This window comes from Odocoileus virginianus, chromosome 1, assembly GCF_023699985.2.
Source record: "Odocoileus virginianus isolate 20LAN1187 ecotype Illinois chromosome 1, Ovbor_1.2, whole genome shotgun sequence".
Lineage (NCBI taxonomy): Eukaryota > Metazoa > Chordata > Mammalia > Artiodactyla > Cervidae > Odocoileus > Odocoileus virginianus.
Genome location: NC_069674.1, coordinates 82,602,427 through 82,622,464, shown reverse-complemented (window position 1 = coordinate 82,622,464; position 20,038 = coordinate 82,602,427). Strand labels below are relative to the sequence as shown.

The following is a 20,038-nucleotide window of genomic DNA, read 5'->3' as shown; positions in this document are numbered from 1 at the left end:
TACCTGAATAGTCTTATAATTATGAAAAATTACCCAGTAGGAAAATAAAAATATAAACCATTAGTTTAAAACAGAATAGCAGGCCCTGATGGGTTTATAGGTTAATTCAAGGAGCTTTCTGGAAATAAACCTCATTCATATGCTTCCAGAGCCCACAAGAAGAATGAACACTCAAAAATTGATTTATGAAGCATGTCTTATTTTTGTGAAAGGACAGTACGAGAAATGAAAAATTATAAGCTGTTCTTTTTTCTGTACACGTAGATACAAAGGAACTAAACAAAACCTAATCAAATCCATATAAATTGGTTGGGTTCATTCCAGGAAAATGGTTAACATTAGAAAATTAATTCATCATATTAAAAGATTAAGAGAAAAGTCATATAGCCATCTTAAGAAATGCCAAAAGATCTTTAGGTGTCATTTAACATTCATTCATGGTGAAATACAGAAATAACTACCAGCAGTAGAATAAATTAATTGTAGAGTATTCACACTGGGTAGTGCCATAAAGTGGTAGAAGTGAACTTAATATATACTTTTCATGAATATGTAGAAGTACCTCAAAAATAAAATATATTAAAATTCTTAATATATAGTGTTCAGATAAATTTCAAGCCATAAATTCTAAGAGTTTAGCATTTGCAGTGCAAACACCTGTAATGAAAATATAAAATCAGTGATATTAAATAAAAATTTAGTGATTTTGTTTATAGTGGGAAAGAGAAGGATAAAATTAAGAAGGTCATTAAAAGTTATTAGTAAAAAGTATTTCCTAAGCTGGATGGTGTGTATGCTCATAGCCACACTCCTTTTTATGTGTATAGAATTTTTTTAACATTTGTAATACTAAGAGAATTGCAGTTAATGTTTATAAAGGTATAACATGTAAAAATGAAACAATTTACATCATGAAAGAATGTTAGAGTGCTAATATTCTAATTTGTGTTGCAAGAAATTAGGAGACTTGAAAGTTGTTAAATGATTAACTGGGTATTTAAAGTTAAGAAACTCAAAAGACCTAAAGTAATAGAATTGTTGGATATTGAGAGAAGGTTGAGAGCAAATAGAAAGTGGAAAAGCAAAGTTACGTCCTTTGTTTGCAAACCCAGTAAGTCTGTAATGTCCAAACTTGAAAAATCAATAAGCAGCAACTTGTGCGGAGAACTGAGAACTAGAGAAGCCGCCTCCAGAAGGATGGGAGAGGACCTTGGGTTTCCAGCTTTTCCTGCATGCAAGCTCTTTTGTAGTCTTTGCACTTGACCATATTAAGACACCTGTATGTTAATAGAAACTAAAATTAAGAATTGGCTTATTAAAAAAAAAATTGGCTTATCAAGAAAGAAGAGAGTCAGCTCATATTTGGTGTAAAACGTAAACTGTTGTACACTGATGAGACGGCAAGGGCAGCCAAATATGATCATATGGTGAATTTTTTCATGTGTGTGCTCTGTCTTCATCAGTCATGTCCAACTCTGTGACCCGATGGACTGCAGCCCGCCAGGCTCCTCCGTCCATGGGCTTCTCCAGGCAGGAATACTGGAGTGGGTTGCCATGCCCTCCTCCAGGGGATCTTCCCAAGCCAAGGATGGAACCTGTGTCTTATGTCTCCTGCATTGGCAGGCAGGTTCCTTACCTCTAACGCCACCTGGGAATATTTTGTGTGTTGATAATCTCTAGGAAATTTTTTAAATTTGAAGGTTTTTTTTATTTTTAAGTGATTTATACTTCAGTGGGATCTTCTTGCACCTCCTCTTTTGCTCCCCAGAAAAGTCCCCAGCTGTATGAGGAAAATCAAGAGGAAAATTTGTATTCATAGCAATTTGATACCAGAGCATATTCTGCTGAAATTGTATATGGGGAGGGTATTGATACTATTATTGTGTTTACTGAGAGTCTACTCTAACATTTTGAGTAGCTGTGAGTTTGCTTATCTAAAGCCTTCTACATTTTACCAATAATTATACTTCAGATTTCTCTTTCTTTTAAAAATCGAAGTTGTAAATGTTAATGGAACCAGAACACTGTGGCTTCTCTTCTCTGGCAGCTTGTTGGATATGAAGCGTGTTTGTGTTTCTGCTTTCTCCTCAGGCAAATCAAGAGCTTGAGGCATTAGAAGAAGAGATGCTGCAAATGCAGGAATCTACTCATCTTTTTGAAGTGGCTCTTCCAGAGTACAAACAAATGAAGCAGTGTCGCAAAGAGATAAAATTGCTCAAGGGGCTCTGGGATGTCATTATTTATGTTAGAGTAAGACACTGCTTGTTGAAAGCATGCATGTCTTTTTTTTTCTTTTAGTATTTCTTTTGTATAAATATGCAATTTTTAGTGTCTGCATAATTTTATAATATCTTAAAATATGTGATTGTTAAACTTTTGCCCCAGAATTGGAGTTCCTATAACGTGTTAGTTGAAGATCCTTCTCTGAATTATTAGTGGATTTTGTTTTCAGTTCTCAATGAAACTTCGTATGAGTCTCAAACCCTTCTAGAGAGTTTTATAGTATATAAATAAAAATTAATACATATTGCACACGTATGGTCATCTCTGCATACAAACTCACATATACACCCATGCTATGCATATATAAACAGGCCTGGCTAAAAATAATTTGTATATTGCTAGTTAAGTTACCGGAGAAGGCAATGGCACCCCACTCCAGTACTCTTGCCTGGAAAATCCCATGGACGGAGGAGCCTGGTGGGCTGCAGTCCATGGAGTCACTAAGAGTCAGACACGACTGAGCGACTTCACTTTCACTTTTCACTTTCATGCACTGGAGAAGGAAATGGCAACCCTCTCCAGTGTTCTTGCCTGGAGAATCCCAGGGATGGGGGAGCCTGGTCGGCTGCCATCTATGGGGTTGCACAGAGTCGGACACAACTGAAGCCACTTAGCAGCAGCAGTTGAGTTACAAACTTAAATATAAAAATAAGTTCTAGGGAACTAGGCATTATTGCAATATGTGTAATACATGATTTCCTTTGAAGTTAGTTGAAAGCCATATAGAAAGACATTTACAAGAAACTCACGAGAGTTTTGGCTATAATGGGTGAAGGTTTTCTTCTAAAAGCTAATCTTATATGTAGAATTATAAAAATATGATATTTAATGGTAGCATTATTTATCAATTCATTCAAACTATTCAGGATTAAGTGATAATGATGGTATGTGGATGGAATTTGCCATTGCTTCTAGAAATTAATGTATCACAATGTTTTAGCCTTAAGTTTGACATGTTCTGATAACTTTTTTGTTTTGGTTTTAGGGAAGCTTTGACAGGTGCAGTTAATACTTAAGTAATTGACTTTCCCCTGGATGATGGAGTTGCTGTGTATCATCAGTTTATATATTTTGCTGTGGAGACTGGCTTTCACCAAATGTTGTTGACACTTTTATCTGCTTGTGCGTTTTCAGAGAAGCATTGATAATTGGACTAAAACCCAGTGGAGACAGATTAATGTGGAGCAGATGGAAGTGGAACTCAGAAGGTTTGCCAAGGCAAGTTCCATAACTGTCTGTGATGGCGATTTATCTTCCTCTGCACCACCTCCTTCCATCTTCCCTAAGCTAGAATCTGCTGTGTTGGGCCGCATGTCCTTATTTACTTCAAACAGGATGATTTGAGACAGGAATTTTTTTCCCACTGTCAGCCAGTTGCACTTGTAATCAAGCCTGCCTTTCTGTGAATGAGTGGATAAAAGCATATTAGGGCTAATGAATTGATGAGCAGCAGCTATACTCAGGCACTCTCTGTGGCTGTCTAGAGTGAAAAAGAGGTGAAGAGCAGGGCTGAGGGGTTAGGCGTATGAAACTGTTGAATTCTTTCCTTAGCAACTGGAAGTATATTGTATCTTCAAAGGTACCTTTTGATTGTGGGCTTTGGGGCAGCTCGCTGGGGTAACCTGTGGAAATATATAAAATATTATGATCTTTACTCTTACTGCCTACTCTGATATCACAGCGGGGCTCAATACAACAGAATTCAGCTTCTTTGAATATTGTGTTTTGGTATCTAATCCCCACTGCCCTATGCCCTCTAAAGAAAGTAAAGCCTCTTTGGATAAAGCCAAATGCATAGCAGTGAGAGGCTGGGCCTTTTGCTCTCTTCTTGCCCCAGAGTGTCCTTGCCCAAACTCAGTCCATCCAGCTCTTCCCATCTTTTTCTCCCATTTTCTCCTGGTCCAAGAGCCCTAACTAAACTACCCCGTCATTCTTCTGGATGTCACGGGTCACTGTACTCCTCTTCTGTGCTGTTTCCTGCCTGTGTCCTTTACCATTGGACGGTCTCACGGCAGAGTTACCGTTTAAACCCCACTCTCAGCTGAAACTCTTTTGCTTTTTTTCCTCTAAAACAAGTAGCACTGTCCTTTTGTGCTGAAATTGTTACTTTGTTTTGGGTTTTCTCATTCAAAATTGCTGATATTGTTCCATGAGCCAAGAAGACAGTCAAGTCAAGGGCCCTATTTGACATATCTTAAAGTTGTTTAAACAAGTCAGGTCTTTGGAGGAAGGTCTTAGCAATCCAGTAACAATCTCAGTTTTCTGCATGTTTCTGTTTCAAGAGGAAACTCTGTTCATTCACATGCCCTGTAGACTCTATATTTCACTGCATTTAATGACCTGTGGATTTCCTCATGGGACATCCAATTAGAGCCTGTGAATAAGAAACCAGTGTATCTAGGTGTCTTGTACATAGTGGACTAGTACATGAGAGAGTGGATATTTTTTTTTTTCTCTGGCTTTAGTCCTTAATCTCTGAGCTTAAACACATTTACTCTCTCCCTAATCCAGGAAAAAGTACACGTAATTTTTCATAGGAGGCAGATTATAAGCTATATTTTCCTATATGTAGGAGCTGGGTTGTTTTCTCACTTTCCTTCAGGAAATCTGGTCTCTGGATAAGGAGGTCCGCGTGTGGGATGCCTACTCGGGCCTGGAAGGCGCAGTGAAGGACACGATGGCCTCCCTGAGAGCCGTTGCCGAGCTGCAGAGTCCTGCCCTCAGGGACAGGCATTGGCACCAGCTGATGACGGCCACTGGGGTCAGTGTCCTGGGTCTCATTAACTGAATGTTTTTGTGATGTTATTCCTTGGTTCATATCATTCATCTGGGATGACGTGGGATTTGGGAAAAGGTCTCTGATCAGTTGCAGGAGGTCAGTCCCCTTGAGACGTGACAAAGGTCTGGACATGCAGAGTTCCTCGTTTTAGCCTCTGCTGCTATAGACTAAACGTGTCATTCCCCTGCACCTGCCCAGTTTGTGTGTTGAAACCTGAATCCCCGGTGGGACGTATTTGGAGATGGAATACTTGGGAGATGACTAGGTCATGAGGGTAGAACTCGAATGAGGTCAGTACTTTTGTAAGGGGAAAAAGGCCTCAGAACTTTCTACTCTCTACCATGTGAAAACAAGACAGATGTCTGTTAACTAAGAAGGAGGCCTTCACCAAGAACCCAGTGAAGCTGGCACCCTGATCCTGGACTTGTAGCCTCTAGAACTGTGAGAAATAAATGTTTGTTGCTTAATCCCCCTAGTCTATGGTGTTTCGTTAAAAGCAGACAGAAGTAGCTAAGACACCCCCCTCCCCCCACCACCACTTTTATCTCTTACTGGCTGTATGACCTCACACAATACACTTAACCTTTTTGTATTGGGTTTTACTCTTTATTAATAAAATGAGACAGATGCTATCTATTCTTACATATCATGTGTATCTTGTAAGAGTCAAGTAAGATAATGTGAAGGCATTTTATAGAGCATGACATGGCTGCAAAAATTCTTATATTTAGTGGAGAGGATGAAAGAGCGCAGAAGTGAATTTAGGAGGACAGAGAATTTGGAAATAGTGATCCCCCCCCACAATTCATTTATTAATAGTGTCGTGTTTTGTTTTGATGGTCTTTTGATGGTCTTGATTTTATTGCAAAATATAGAATTATTTCTCATGTGTTCATGCCACTTGAGATTATGTTTTCTTCCCCTTCTAAGTCTTTTTAAGAGCAAATATACCAACCTTACATTTTATTTTCCGGGGAAGGTGACCTTCATGAATTTAGAATATATTACAGGCAGCCTGATGTGCTTGTTTTCTGCTAGGCACACGTTGTGAAAAAAGGCTCTCATGATTTGAAGTTTGCAGAGTGGGGAAGTTGAGGAGAGGCTCAGCCTCATGAAGTGGGGACAGCCTAGGCTTTGTTGGTCCAACCCTAACACATCTCTGGGATCCTGGGCAAGTTACTTGCTCTCTGTACCTCAGTTGCCCCTTCCATGCAGATACAAGTAATGCTATAGCACTCCTGTGCGGACTTGGTGAACACACAGGAGATGAGATTCATATAGACTTAGCATGTAGCAAATCCTCAGTGAATGGTTCCTGAAGCTGTTGTTATTATAGTACTTTCCAGAGAATCTTTTAGACATTGCATATTTAGACTTCATAGTTGATTACCGTGTTCTTTCAGAAAATCTTTATTGAGTCTCCCAACATGGCATGTAGACTGTATGTCCCTTCTCCCCACACCCTCCTCACATTTCCTCTAGTGAACTTTCTCCTCACCACAGGCTCTTACCTGTACTGTGCCTTTCTGCAAGCTAGAAAAAGATGTCTTCTCTGGCAGACAATTTATAAAAAGGCATCTTCCTCTAGGCTGCTCTGGGGCATCAGAGCAGCGACTAGATCCATCTCCCAGTTGTCACCTATTCACTTCCAGTTATCCATATTGACTGCACAAACCATGCAGCTAATCAGGGGACCCTGTTACACATCCCTGCTCGTTCCTCCTGTAAGACAGACCTGACTCCCGTGAGCTCTAGAGGGAGGTCAAACATGATGCAGAAGTAACTAACTCATCTGGTTTGCTCAGGACTTCTTAGGTTTTAGCCAAGGAAGCACCCAGTCCTGGACACACAGGGCTGTTTAGTCATCTTGTGCAAAGAGGCAGATGGTGATCAGCAGTGTTACAGACTGGGCAGAGCCAGAGAAGACTTCAGCTTCCAGGAGGGAGGGATTGGATGTTCATAGGAGGAGCAGGAATGGAAACCATGTAGTGGGGTCAGCTCTTCATTTGTGAAGGACATGGGTGACTTTGGGCACTTAGGAAGAGCTGAGAGCTTCTTAGCAAATACTGGGGTGGGGAACTCACAAGATGATGAAGAAATGGGAATGACTTTTTTCATATGGTACATATGAATAATGACAGTATGAGTAAGAATAATTATTTTTTGCCAAGGAACTAAGATTAAGTCAATGATAAAACTAGGTTAAATCATGAAAGCAACTGGGAATTATGTTCAGTGAATAGAATACTTAAGAGAAGACAAATGAGCTACTACCAGATTCCTGGGATTTCAACCAAATTATAATAAATGAATAATGTGATTCTCTTTAAATTTGGGTTTTGTGGGCAAAGGAGATAAGAAATGAGCTGACAAGGGAAGGTTATGAAACAAAAGAAATAGTATAGTGTGAACTTGGCCTAAACCTCAGCCCCCGCTTCCGGTGGGTGATGCCTCCGTAACTGTGAGTCAAAAGGCAATGTCTTTGGTTGTTCACACATTTCAGAACTTGACATGTACTCAGCTGCTGACTTGAGTAGATTTAGCTCTGATTCAGTCCTCTGGCCATTAGGTAAAAGGAATCATTAATATATATGAAATCAGTCCTGCCTTTTTTTTTTTCTTCCTAATCAGGTCAAATTTTCCATAAATGAAGCCACAACTTTGGCAGACCTGTTAGCTTTGCGGTTACACCAAGTGGAAGAGACTGTCCGAAGCATCGTGGACAAAGCCGTGAAAGAGCTGGGGACTGAGAAGGTTGTGTCCTCGGGCTGTTTCTTTTTACCCTGGGCTAATTCTGTGACTGGCACATGAGCGGACTGGGGAAAGGCCTCAGGCCCTGGTTGTGTGGAAACATGTCTCCCAGCAGGAAACAGATTCCTTCTCAGCCACAGTAAATGTGTAAAACAAGAGTTGACCCAGTTGATGATGACAATTATAGTGGAAATCGCTTATGTGTCATTTACTTGGTAGCAAGTAAAGCTGTCCATGCTTTACACTAATTCATTTAATTCTCTGAGGATTATGCCTATTCTACAGATGTGGAAACTGAGATATCGGGAAGTGATTAGCTTAGCCAGTTTCAACAAGGGAACTGGGCTTCACATTCTGGCACTTAGAGCACTGCCTATCCTGTGCTGGCTAATTTGTACATAATACCTATCAGAACATGAAGATAACTTTTTAAGCCCCTTCCTGCTCTGGCATTCCACTTGAATAAAGGATATAAAATTCAGATCCAATAAAAATGTGACATTGGTGTGATGCTTGTTCTTTTGTGTGATGAAATTCATTCTTGAAACCTCAACACCATGAATTATTTGAAGGAAATAAAATTGAGGCCAATGATATCCCTCTTTTTTTTAATTGTAAAAACAGTTTTTAAAATGTCATATGATACTCTAGGTATTGGTTCTAAATCAAACTTTCGTGCACATAACTAAATGCTGTTGATGTCTAGGTTATTACTGAAATCAGCCAGACCTGGGCAACCATGGAGTTCTCTTACGAAGTTCACTATCGGACAGGCATTCCATTACTGAAGTTTGATGAACTATTGTTTGAAACTCTAGAGCACAACCAAGTAAGATGGATGTTTTTCTTATAGACCTTTCTTTTAAATTATGATTATAGGCTTTTTCCAAAGTTCCAATACTCCATATCTCTTTCTTCACTCATTAGACATCTGCTTGTACCAGACTCTAGGCATAGTACCATTTGGGTTCAAAAGGTATGAACACTTGTTCTCCAGGAACTTGTCCTTGAGTCAGGAGACAGAGAAGGGTTCCAAAGAGTCTTGCAGGATGGGCTAGTATTCAAGAATGATGATCAGAGAGGAGTGATGTATGCAAAGAGGACAGTGTCCCCTTTTACTGGCATCTTGAAATGCCAAAAAGTACCTGACATTCAGAGGTAATTTAAAGAACTTGGTTTCCTTAGAATAAAGATTTTCTTGATACGAATAATGAAAAATAAGGTTGGAGAGACAGACCAGAATGCAGCCTATGTGGTCCTAAGTTTTAAGGGTATGAGTTGGTGTCTCTTTGGATGTGAGAGATAAGAAAGGTGAAATAATAATAGTTTTGTTACTATTATTAGACATAAGGCACTTAGGAAAGAACCTGGTCTAAGAGATGATGCTCTGTTATTTCTGATGTATTTAAAGTGAGGGACATTGATGTTAAGATGGAAAGTCAGACCCAGAGCCCAGTGCAGAGGTTCAGTCCAGAACTATAGGTTGGGAGGTCATTGCTGGTATTGTGAGAATTGATGAGCTAGATAATGAGAGGAAAAGAGGATGCACTAGCCAAGAACAGTAGGGAAGGGCTGCATTTAGTGAGTGAGAGGAGACATAAAGGAGGCAGAGAGTGAGGATGATCAGAGACATAGTGGGAAAAGGATGCTGTAGTGTCATTACAGTCATGGGATAATTTTTTCCACCAAAAATAGAGTCAGTATTGTGGAAACCACCTAAATGTCAATTGATGGATGAATGGATAAAAGAAATGTGTGTGTGTGGGTGTGTGTATACACACACCCACACACACACACACACATATAAAATGTATATAATAATGTTTCGTGTGTGTGTGTGTATATATATAAAATGGACTGTTCAGCTGTTAAAGAGAAATCCTGCTGTTTGTGACTAAAGAGAAATCCTGCTGTTTGTGACCACATGAATTGATGTTGAGGGCATTATGTGAAGTGAGATAACTCAGAGACAGCAAATACTGTATGTTCTGTCTTATATGTGGAATCTAAAAAAGCCAAACTCATAAAAGCAAACAGTAGAATGGTGATTACCAGGTGCCGGAGCTTTGGGAAAGAGGGAGATGTTGGTTGAAAGGTATAGACCCCTAATAAGTTCTGGACATCTATTATACGCTATGGTTGACTATATTATATTGAAAGTTATTAAGAGAGTAGATCTTAACATTAATGTGTTAATGTTAACACATGCATGCTCACGCACAAAAGGTAATTATGTGGGGGGATGCGAGCGTGCTTAGTCGTGTCCGACTCTGTGACCCTATGGACTGTAACCTGCCAGGCTCCTCTGTCCATGGGATTTCTCAGGCAAGAATACTGAAGTGGGTTGCCATTTCCTTTTCCAGGGAATCTTCCCAACCCAGGGCTCAAACCAGGGTCTCCTGCAACTCTTGCCTTGGCAGGCAGATTCTTTTACCACTGAGCCATGGATAGAGATATTAACAGTATTGTGGTAACCATTTCATAGTATCTACACACATGTATCAAATCATCGCATTGTACGCTTTAAACTTACAGAGCATCTGAGTAATATCTCAACAAAGCCGTGGGTGGGGGTGTGGAAAGAATGAAATGTATTGAGTACTTCAGAGGTGAAGGAGAATGAGAGGAGGTGGTTCTGCTCAGTGACTTCTGAGATTTCAGTGTCAGAGAACAGGGGACGCGCCCGAGGATCTGCATGGTGTGAAAGCAAGGCTTAGTGTTACGACAGCTGCAAAGTTTGCTAGTCAATTCAAAGAGGAGGAAAACAGAGCCCGAAGGCTTAGCAAGCTAGAGGGAAGTTTGTTTTATATTTTCAGTATTAAAAAAAAAAAGGAACCATAACTTTGGAATGATTAGTAGGCAGAGACCATGGGGACAGTGAAGGAGGATGAAAGAATGAAATTTAATTCCTCAAACTGCACCCTGGTGCCCAATATATTTTCCTGTCTACAAAGAGATACGTGTTAGTCTTGTAGAAGACATATTACATGTAGTTGCTTATGTTTATCTTTTTTCCTTTAAAAAAACAAAACTAAACCATGTTAGTGTGAATATGCCATTACTTCACTAATTTAGCAAATACTTGCTGAATGCTTGTTCCACATTTTCTTTGCTAGGTCTTAGGAATCCAGCAGTGAAAAGAAGTGATGTAGCCCCTCCCTCGTGGTGCTCAGATTACTAATTTAGATGTTATTTCACATTCTTTGCCTTCATTTAGGTTCAGTTACAGACTCTGCTCCAAAGCAAGTATGTGGAATATTTCATTGAGCAAGTCATAAGCTGGCAAAACAAATTAAACACAGCAGACTCGGTCATCTTTACTTGGATTGAAGTCCAGTGCACTTGGTCTCACCTAGAAAGCATCTTTGTTTGTTCAGAAGATATTCGAATCCAACTTGTCAAAGATGCTCAGAGATTCGACAGAGTAGATGCTGAATTTAAGGTTTGTGGAAGACAGGCTATTTTCTATCCTAACAACTTTTTCCAAATAATATAAAAGCCTTGTAAAGAAGTATCTTTTTCTAAATAATGTAAAACCCTTATATAAAGAAGCATAATTTGGGGTGTTGAATTTATGAAATATATATATGTAATCAGTATTTGAATTTCAGGAGACAAAAGTTAGGAAACTTTTCTATGTGATGGGTCAGAATCAATATTTTAGGCTTTGTCATTGCATATGATCTCAGTCACAACTACTCAGGGCCACCTTTATCATGTGAAAGAAAACAGACACAACATAGACAGATGGGTGTGGCTGGCACCAGTAAAACTTTTATAGACACCAAAAATTGAATTCCATATTATTTTTTGTATGTTACAAAGTATTAGATTCCTTGGATTTTTTCCAACTAGTTAAAGATGTAAGCATGAATGGATGTTGTCTTAACTTTGTGCTGTACAAAACTAGGCAGCAGACCTGATGCTTCCCACAGAACATGAAGTGCCTGCCCTACAGGAAGGCCTAGGAGACAGGTTCCCTTCATGAAGCGAGAGACCAGGGAGGGGAAGCCAATAAGAAAGGTACACTATCAGTTATTGGTTTGTTTCATAAGAGCCACAGAGAATACGTGAAAGGATTAGTCAGTCATGTCCAACTCTTTGTGACCCCATGGACTGTAGCCCGCCAGGCTCCACTGTCCGTGGGATTCTCCAGGCAAGGATACTGGAGTGGGCTGCCATTTTCTTCTCCAAGGGATCTTCCTGACCCAGGGATCAAACCCGGGTCTCCTGCATTGCAGGCAGCTTCTTTACTGTCTGAGCTATCAGGGAAGCCCCAGAGTAGATGGTGAGGTAATATAATAATAAATGATTTGAGAGACTTTAAACAGAATAGTGGCTTTACATTTTTATATAGAAATGGGGATGAGTTATTTTCTCCTTGCTAGCTAAAACAGAATACCCGAGGGATTCTATTTTGTTTAACTTTTAAGCAAGAAAGAATAGATAGATAGTTTAGTATTCATCTCATTTTTAAATATGAATATATTCTTTAAGATTCTGGTTCTCTTTCTCTTTATGTTTTTATTTGTGTGGTTTAGAAGAGAGAAATTCTTCATGGACCCAGAGTGGTGGTAATGCTTATAAAATTTATATTGATAAAAACTATGTGATTACACTTTGTTTTTGATGTTCATCTAAAAGTTTAATAGCAGAACAGATATGGTGTTAGTCTCATTAACCTTGCTTTCTCATAGTTTGTTCTTCACTTTTTGATTCCCCAAAGGGATGAAAAAAATCTAGAAAAGTAATTTCTATTATCAATGGTTGCGTGTTGTACTTTCACACAGGAATTAATGTTCAGAACAGCTAAAATAAAAAATGTTTTGGAGGCAACGTGTGAGCTGCATCTCTATGAAAAACTTAAAGATTTACAGTACAGGTAAGAATACAACTACAAAGTGATCAATTTGTTATACTTTTGACATTACTTTTGAATATCTAATAGTATTTAATATCATGTTACTGTAGATATAACCTCTACTAATTTAAAATTTTGCTTATTGTTGTCTAGTTGCCTTTTACATATTAGGTGGTATATATATATTGTGATTTAATGCAAATACATCCAAATATATTTCTTTTCCTAGAGGGATATCACAATAGTAAAATAGAATATATTAAGTAGAGAATCAGCATGAAAAAATAAAGCAACATGAATGATCAATTCTTTTATCCAAGTGTCCTGTAAATATTTATTAAGTATCTACTGTATTCTAGGAACTGGGACTGTACTCATGTAAGTCCTTTACTTTGTATATAGTTAAATTATACTAGAAATTATCCTTTGACAGTATGTTAGTACTTTTGAAATCCTTGTCCTAAAGGGCATTTTATTCATATAAAATCATACAACAGCTAGTGATCACAAGAAAATTCTGACTTTTGATTTAAAATGGGCAGGTCAGCTACTGATAAAGAGCTTTGTGCAGAATAGTGATCACTTTTTATTGCATGGTAGAGGAGCCTCTAGATAAAAATATATTGCATGCAATTATTTCATAATCTGTAAGTTTTTTCAAGATAAAGTTGACCGTAATTTTAGAAGTGTGGATTTCCACAGAAGTTAATTATTTCTTAGTCAGTGATGTTTGACGGCTTGGTGACTCTGCCTCTGGGTCTTCTCTGTTCTGCTAAGAACAGTAAACTGGAAATGGTTCAGGGTGTTACTACTTCCCTGGAAACCAGATAGAATTAAAGGCACATAGTTTTTGTAGACATTCCACGGGAAAAAGAAAACCTTACAATTACATGTTAACTAAAGCACTTTGTGCTCAGGGTGAGTGATGCCAAGCCCAGTCGTCTCTCCTGCTGTTGAGAAGTGTCATTAAGATAAGTGACAATATATTGCACTTGAAAACATGTGGGTTGTTTTTTTGTTTTTGTTTTTTTTGTTGTTGTTTTTTTTTTATGTTTGTGTATTCCTTGGAAAGGCTTTGGGTGCCCTCATGCATACCTCAGTATGAAGATCATAGTAGTGCATCAATTTTTATGGCAAGAGAATCTGCTCTCATTATATATATATATATATATATATATATATATATATATATATAAAATTTTAACCTAGCTCACCATCAGTTTAGAGATGGTTTTATGTCTGTAATTTCCTATTTGATTTTTTTTTCCATTTATTTTTATTAGTTGGAGGCTAATTACTTTACATCATTGCAGTAGTTTTTGTCATACATTGAAATGAATTAGCCATGGATTTACATGTATTCCCCATCCCGGTCCCCTCTCCCACCTCCCTCTCCACCCGATCCCTCTGGGTCTTCCCAGTGCACCAGGCCCAAGCACTTGTCTCATGCACCCAACCTGGGCTGGTGATCTGTTTCACCTTAGATAGTATACATGTTTCAATGCTGTTCTCTTGAAGCATTCCCACCCTTGCCTTCTCCCAGAGTCCACAAGTCTGTTCTATACATCTGAGTCTCTTTTTCTGTTTTGCATATAGGGTTATCGTTGCCATCTTTCTAAATTCCATATATATGTGTTAGTATACTGTAATGGTCTTTATCTTTCTGGCTTACTTCGCTCTGTATAATGGGCTCCAGTTTCATCCATCTCATTAGAACTGATTCAAATGAATTCAAATATCTTTTGATATTGATTTCTAACCTAATTCCACATTGACAAGAGAACAGTCTGTATGATTTCAGTACCTTTAGACCATGAAACTTTTGCACTTTCTTTTTTGTCCCTGGATATGTTTCAGTGTCTCCTAGATTATAGTCTATAGAAACTTGAAAAGAATTTGTATCCTCCTGTTGGGTGAAATTGTATAAATCTTAATTAGGTTGAATTGGTTCATGGTGCTTTTCAGTTCTACTATATCCTTCTCCTTTACTATATGTTCATTCTATTAATTTTTAAGAGTTTGATGTTGAAACTCCAACTAAAAATCTTAATTTGTCTAGTTAAAAAATAGTTGTATATTATAGTGGAACTATAAAAAAAAAATAAGTGACAACAAGTAACGTCAACTTAAATTTGACCTGTGTTTAGTCTCAACTAATGTGTGTGTGTGTGTGTGTATCTCCTCCTACTTGGCACAACTTGCACATTAGTCACAAACGAGATGATGATGTTATAAGAGGAGGAGACAGGTACCATGTTAAACAGTGAGCTTATTGAGATGAATGGACAGATTGAGACACTTTGGGTTTTGTTGACATTTTAATAACTGAATGGACAAAATATGCTTACAATGATGTTTCATTCATACAGGCTTTCTCTCTGTGAAAAAGCTCTTGCTCAGTACCTGGAAACCAAGCGTCTGGCTTTCCCACGCTTCTATTTCATCTCTTCCACAGACTTACTTGACATTCTTTCAAAGGGAACTCAACCTACACAGGTAATACTGATTTTGAAAGTTTCATATTGTCCTTTGTTAGCTAAGGAATGTCAATTTCTCTATCATTGTCTAAATGCTACCCACCATGTCACATGTTCCAAGAGCCAGAAAACATGCAATAAAAATTCTTAATGTAGCAACAGAGAGATGTTAGAGGCAGTGCTAAAGGAACTAGGAAGGATAACTATCTTGTCCTCAGTGAAAGGACACTGTACAAATGTCTAGGAAGGAGAACAAATGTAAAAGGCTTAAAGCCTTGCAAGGAGTTAACGGAAGAAGCACCAGTTCCAAATCCGCAGAATTGTGGGACAAGTACTGGGGTTCTGTTGCCTGGTTCACAGTTTTCTTGGGAAAGACTGGGTCACTGGGAACAAGATCATTGTAGGTACCTTCTTTCAAAACCTTGACTCCAGGGTAACCCTTATAATTACTAAGCTGGGCTAGGCTTCAGTGCTGTTCAGAGGTGTATTGGTATAATTTCAGGCTCATCCTCCACCCTCTAATTTTCTCCTATCCATTCAAAAATAAGGTAGCACCCATGACAGTATGTAAAGCAAATAAAAGAGGCAGTTATCTTTTGTAATCTGAGAGCACAGATCAGAGACAAACTTTGTGCAAATCCCTAAGCTCTCCTTCCCCTAAACATTTACAGGATATTGCTTTTCATTATATCTGTTCTGTTGCTCAAGATCTTAGAGTTGTTACAGCTGACTCCTGGGCTTGACCACATATCACAGACTGTGCTTTACTTTTATAGGTTTGTCTCTGTGTTCTTTCTCTAAAAATATTTATGCCATTTTCTTTGGAGTATGTGTCACCTCACACTATAGTTTCCTGAATTCTGATGTCCTGTGGACACAGGATTTATGTTGATTATTTCTCTCTCATTCATTTCTCTTTTTTTAGTTGGAATATAATTGCTTTACAGTGTGTTAGTTTCTGCTGTCCAACAGAGTGAATCAGCTGTATGTATACATATATCCCCCCCCTTGGACCTTCCTCCCGCCCCACCCCCCACCCCACCCCCCCATCTAGGCCATCACAGAGCGTTGAGCTGGGCTCCCTGTGCTATGCAGCCGGTTCCCACTAGCTCTTCTACATGTGGTAGTGTATATGTGTCAACATTAATCTCCCAGTGTCGCTCCCTCCCCTTCCCAACTTGTGTCCACGTAGCTGTTCTCTTCATCCGCATCTCTATTCCTGCCCTGCAGTGGGTTCATTTGTACCATTTTTAAAGATTCCACTTACATACATTAATATACAATATATGCCTTTCTCTTTCTTCACTCTGACAGTCTCTAGGCCTATCCACCTATCTACAAATGACTCAATTCTCTTTTCTTTTTATGACTGAGCAGTATTCCATTGTGTATATGTATCACATCTTCTTTATCCGTTCATCTGTTGATGGACATTTAGGTTGCTTCCATGTCTTGGCTACTGTAAGCAGTGTTTCATTGAACACTGGGGGTCCATGTATCTTTTTGAATTATGATTTTCTCAGGGTACATGCCCAGGAGTGGGATTGCAGGATTGTATCGTAGTTCTTTTTTAGTTTTTAATGTACCTCCATTGTGTTTTTCATAGTTGTTGTACCTATTTACATTCCCACCAACAGGAAACAGGGTTGCCTTTTTTCTACACCCTCTCTAGCATTTATTGTTCGTAAACTTTTTGATGATGGGCCATTCTGACCAGTGTGAGGTGATACCATGTTGTAGTTTTGACTTGCAGTTTTCTAAATGATTAATGATGTTGAGCATCTTTCCATGTGCCTGTTGGCCATCTGTATGTCCTTGTAGAAATGTTTATTTAGATCTTCTGCCCATTTTTTGATTGGGTTGTTTGTTGTTTTGTTATTGAGCTGCATGAGCTATTTGTATATTTTGGAAATAAATCCTTTGTTTGCTTTGTCTTCAAATATCTTCTCCTATTCTGAGAGTTGTCTTTTTGGCTTGTTTATGGTTTCCTTTGTTGTGCAGAAGCTTTTAAGTTTAACTAGGTTTAAATAGTTTCGTTTTTTGTTTTCACTTTCATTTCTCTAGGAGATGAGTCAAAAAAAAAAATTCTGTGATTTATGTCAAAGAATGTTCTTACTATGTTTTCCTCTAAGAGTTTTATAGTGTCTTATCTTACACTTAGATCTTTAATCCATTTTGAGTTTGTTTTTGTGTATAGTGTTAGGTAGTGTTGTAATTTCATTCTCTTAGATGTAGCTATCCAGGTTTCCCAGCACCACTTACTGAAGAGACTATCCTTTTTCCCTTGTATATTCTTGCCTCCTTTGTCATAGGTTAGGTGACCATAGATGGATTTATTTTGGGGCTTTCTATCCTGTGCCTCTGATCTCCTAGGGTGATGATATGAGATAGAGGGTGTCATATCCTATTCCAGGTATTTGTCCCTAAACACTTGAAAATTTGAAATACTTAGAATTCTGAATTTTAACTCTGTAAATTAGGTGCATAAATCTGTAAGTAAGAATATGCTTTTTCTTTTATATTCTTTAAACATAATAAACACATATGTGATGTTTTATTGAACAGTATTACTTACCCAGAATATAGACATGAGACATTTCGATTTTTCTACAATTATTAATCTCAAATGTGCCCTGCTGAATCTCTTTACACTGAGTAGCAGATCCCTTTATAACACCTTGGATAGGCATTGTAATGCTCCTGTCCCTTTTTCTTATTAATAATTAAAGAAACCCAAAGCAACTCAGCAAGATCTAGTTTAAAATTCCAAGCTCACCTCTGTGTCAGGACCAGTTTTTTACATAAAGAACCTGGAGATGAGATCTTTTATTTCTCCTCCCTACCAATTTATTTTGGGCAGTGGGGGGGGAGGGTGTCATGTGTCAGTCATCGCCCTTTCTTAATGCATATTCCTGCTTCTCTGTTCTGCAGTGGCTGTTGACCTTGCCCCTTGACAGCCAGTACCTACATCTGGGTCTCTTGTGGAACAGGAGCAAGTCCTCAGGACAGGGGGAACTTCCCAGGGGTATATACGCAGAGCCAAGTCCTTCTCAGCGCTTCTAGTTCTTGCCCTTGGCAGTGCAGTCAGTCATTTGTTACATTTTGTTCCTCCTTTCCACCTAAACAGATGTACGAAGTAGGGACATGTCACAGATTCACTTGCTGCAGGCACCTGAGGATTCTGTGAGTGGTTCTCCAACCCCACTCACTGGACAAATTAAAGGGCAGAGGTTGGGGAAACAGTCCTCCGCCTTGAAGCCCCACGAGGAGTGAGGAAAAGTCAGAGCATCCCCCTCTGGGCTGATAACTCAGAGGTGTGAGGACGGTCGTCTCTCTCTCCCCACCTCCCTGCTCTGCTTTCCCAGAAGGGGTGTGTGGAGGCAGATGATGGTAAGCTGTTGAGATGTGTCTTGCCAAGCCCCGAAGGGACCAACTTGTCCTAATCCCTGTCTGCTGTCTTCAGAGCATGTGTGTGCCCAGGGCCTCTCCATCCTTAATTGAAGTCTTCGGCAGGTGCTAGAGGAACAGATGACTCAATATACACTTGTCACCCAGCCTGTGTCCTTTCAGACCATCAAAAAGTGCTTCGTGTGTTAGACATGCTTGTTGGCTCACAGGTATATGCATCCCTGATGCCAACTGCTGTTTTTCCACATCCTTCCTAAATTATAGGATGAGGTTTTGCTTTTTTTTAAAAAAATAAACTTAAAAGATGTACCTTTAAAATAATTCTTTCTATTTTCACAGTATCACTTCAGTGTTTTAGAGTGTTACCTTTCATATCACTGTGATTAGACAAGTCTTCTTGTCTGCTTCATTCACAGCATTTTAATTGTAAGTTCTAAACCCCTGAACCTCAGGTGCATTTCTCAGTGCTAGTAACAGTCTTTAATGTAGGACTAGTAATGCTGGGCATTAAAAAGATCTTAAATTTTAATGTAGCTGAGTATTAAGTCACAGCAGAGGGAGTCTCCAGAACGGCTCACAGCCATGCTAATGAGTACCAGCCGTGGTGCCATCTACACCATATCAACAAAAGGAGGTAGGATATTTCTGCTTACTAGCTGAATGGGTCTGTCTGACTATGTAGCTCCAGGGTAAACGCAGTTTACAGTTCTCCTGACCTGCCAGCTTTGAAATAATTCCGTTTTTGAAACATTTTGAAATTTGAGGTACACTATTTCAAATTTGCTCAAAATTTGACTTCATTGAGATCTTTTTGTTCCACGAATTAAACCTTAAGCAATTCAATTTCACATCAAATGTTGTCACACTTTTAGGAAAGGGTCCTTATTAGGGAAAAGGTTTAGCTGCCTCTGAGGTGCAGGTACCACCAGGGAGTGACTTGTTGGGGCAGAGGATTGAAAAAGTGCTAAGGATGAGTTGAGTCATCTTGAGCCACAGTCAGCTTCTTTCCCTGCAGTGTTTCTGCGAAGTCAAGGTGTGATCTCAACTTTTGGTCACTTACCGTGGAAGAGTTAATGCTTACAGCTGTTATGCCAAAGGGCCAAGCCTTCCTGCACTCTCTTTCATTATCACAATCAGTTTCAGGCCACCAGACACAGCTTTTCCGTCTCTGCCTTTTGTGCTAACATCCTGAATGTGCTCCCTGTCATGTGACAGAGATAACATGGCAACTGCAGCTTATGGGATAACAATGCAGTGGCCCTTTGTGGGCAGATGACTCATGTTGACATCTTGTGAATGACTTGAATTCTTCAGGTTCCCCTCCTCCACCCACTACACTCAGTTTAAGAGTGCTGGTCCAAGTGAGGGTTTCTGCAGTTGATGTGGAATTTGATCAACCTGAACACATCAGATAGCGGAGGGCTGATATTACTACATCCTGCATTCTATAAGCAGACATGCCCAGTTTAAGGTACTTCA

The 20,038-nt window shown here is 39.1% G+C and overlaps 1 protein-coding gene across 1 annotated transcript in view; it reads left to right on the top strand.

Moving 5' to 3' along the window:
• Window positions 1-20,038, top strand: part of DNAH11 (dynein axonemal heavy chain 11) — a 344,761-nt gene that overhangs the window by 69,711 nt on the left and 255,012 nt on the right. Inside the window, exons 21-28 of the mRNA XM_070470248.1 lie at window positions 2,092-2,250; window positions 3,418-3,501; window positions 4,886-5,044; window positions 7,694-7,816; window positions 8,520-8,642; window positions 11,031-11,255; window positions 12,604-12,695; window positions 15,044-15,170. Of these exons, the coding sequence (XP_070326349.1) occupies window positions 2,092-2,250; window positions 3,418-3,501; window positions 4,886-5,044; window positions 7,694-7,816; window positions 8,520-8,642; window positions 11,031-11,255; window positions 12,604-12,695; window positions 15,044-15,170 (1,092 nt within the window). The remainder of the gene's footprint in view (window positions 1-2,091; window positions 2,251-3,417; window positions 3,502-4,885; window positions 5,045-7,693; window positions 7,817-8,519; window positions 8,643-11,030; window positions 11,256-12,603; window positions 12,696-15,043; window positions 15,171-20,038) is intronic.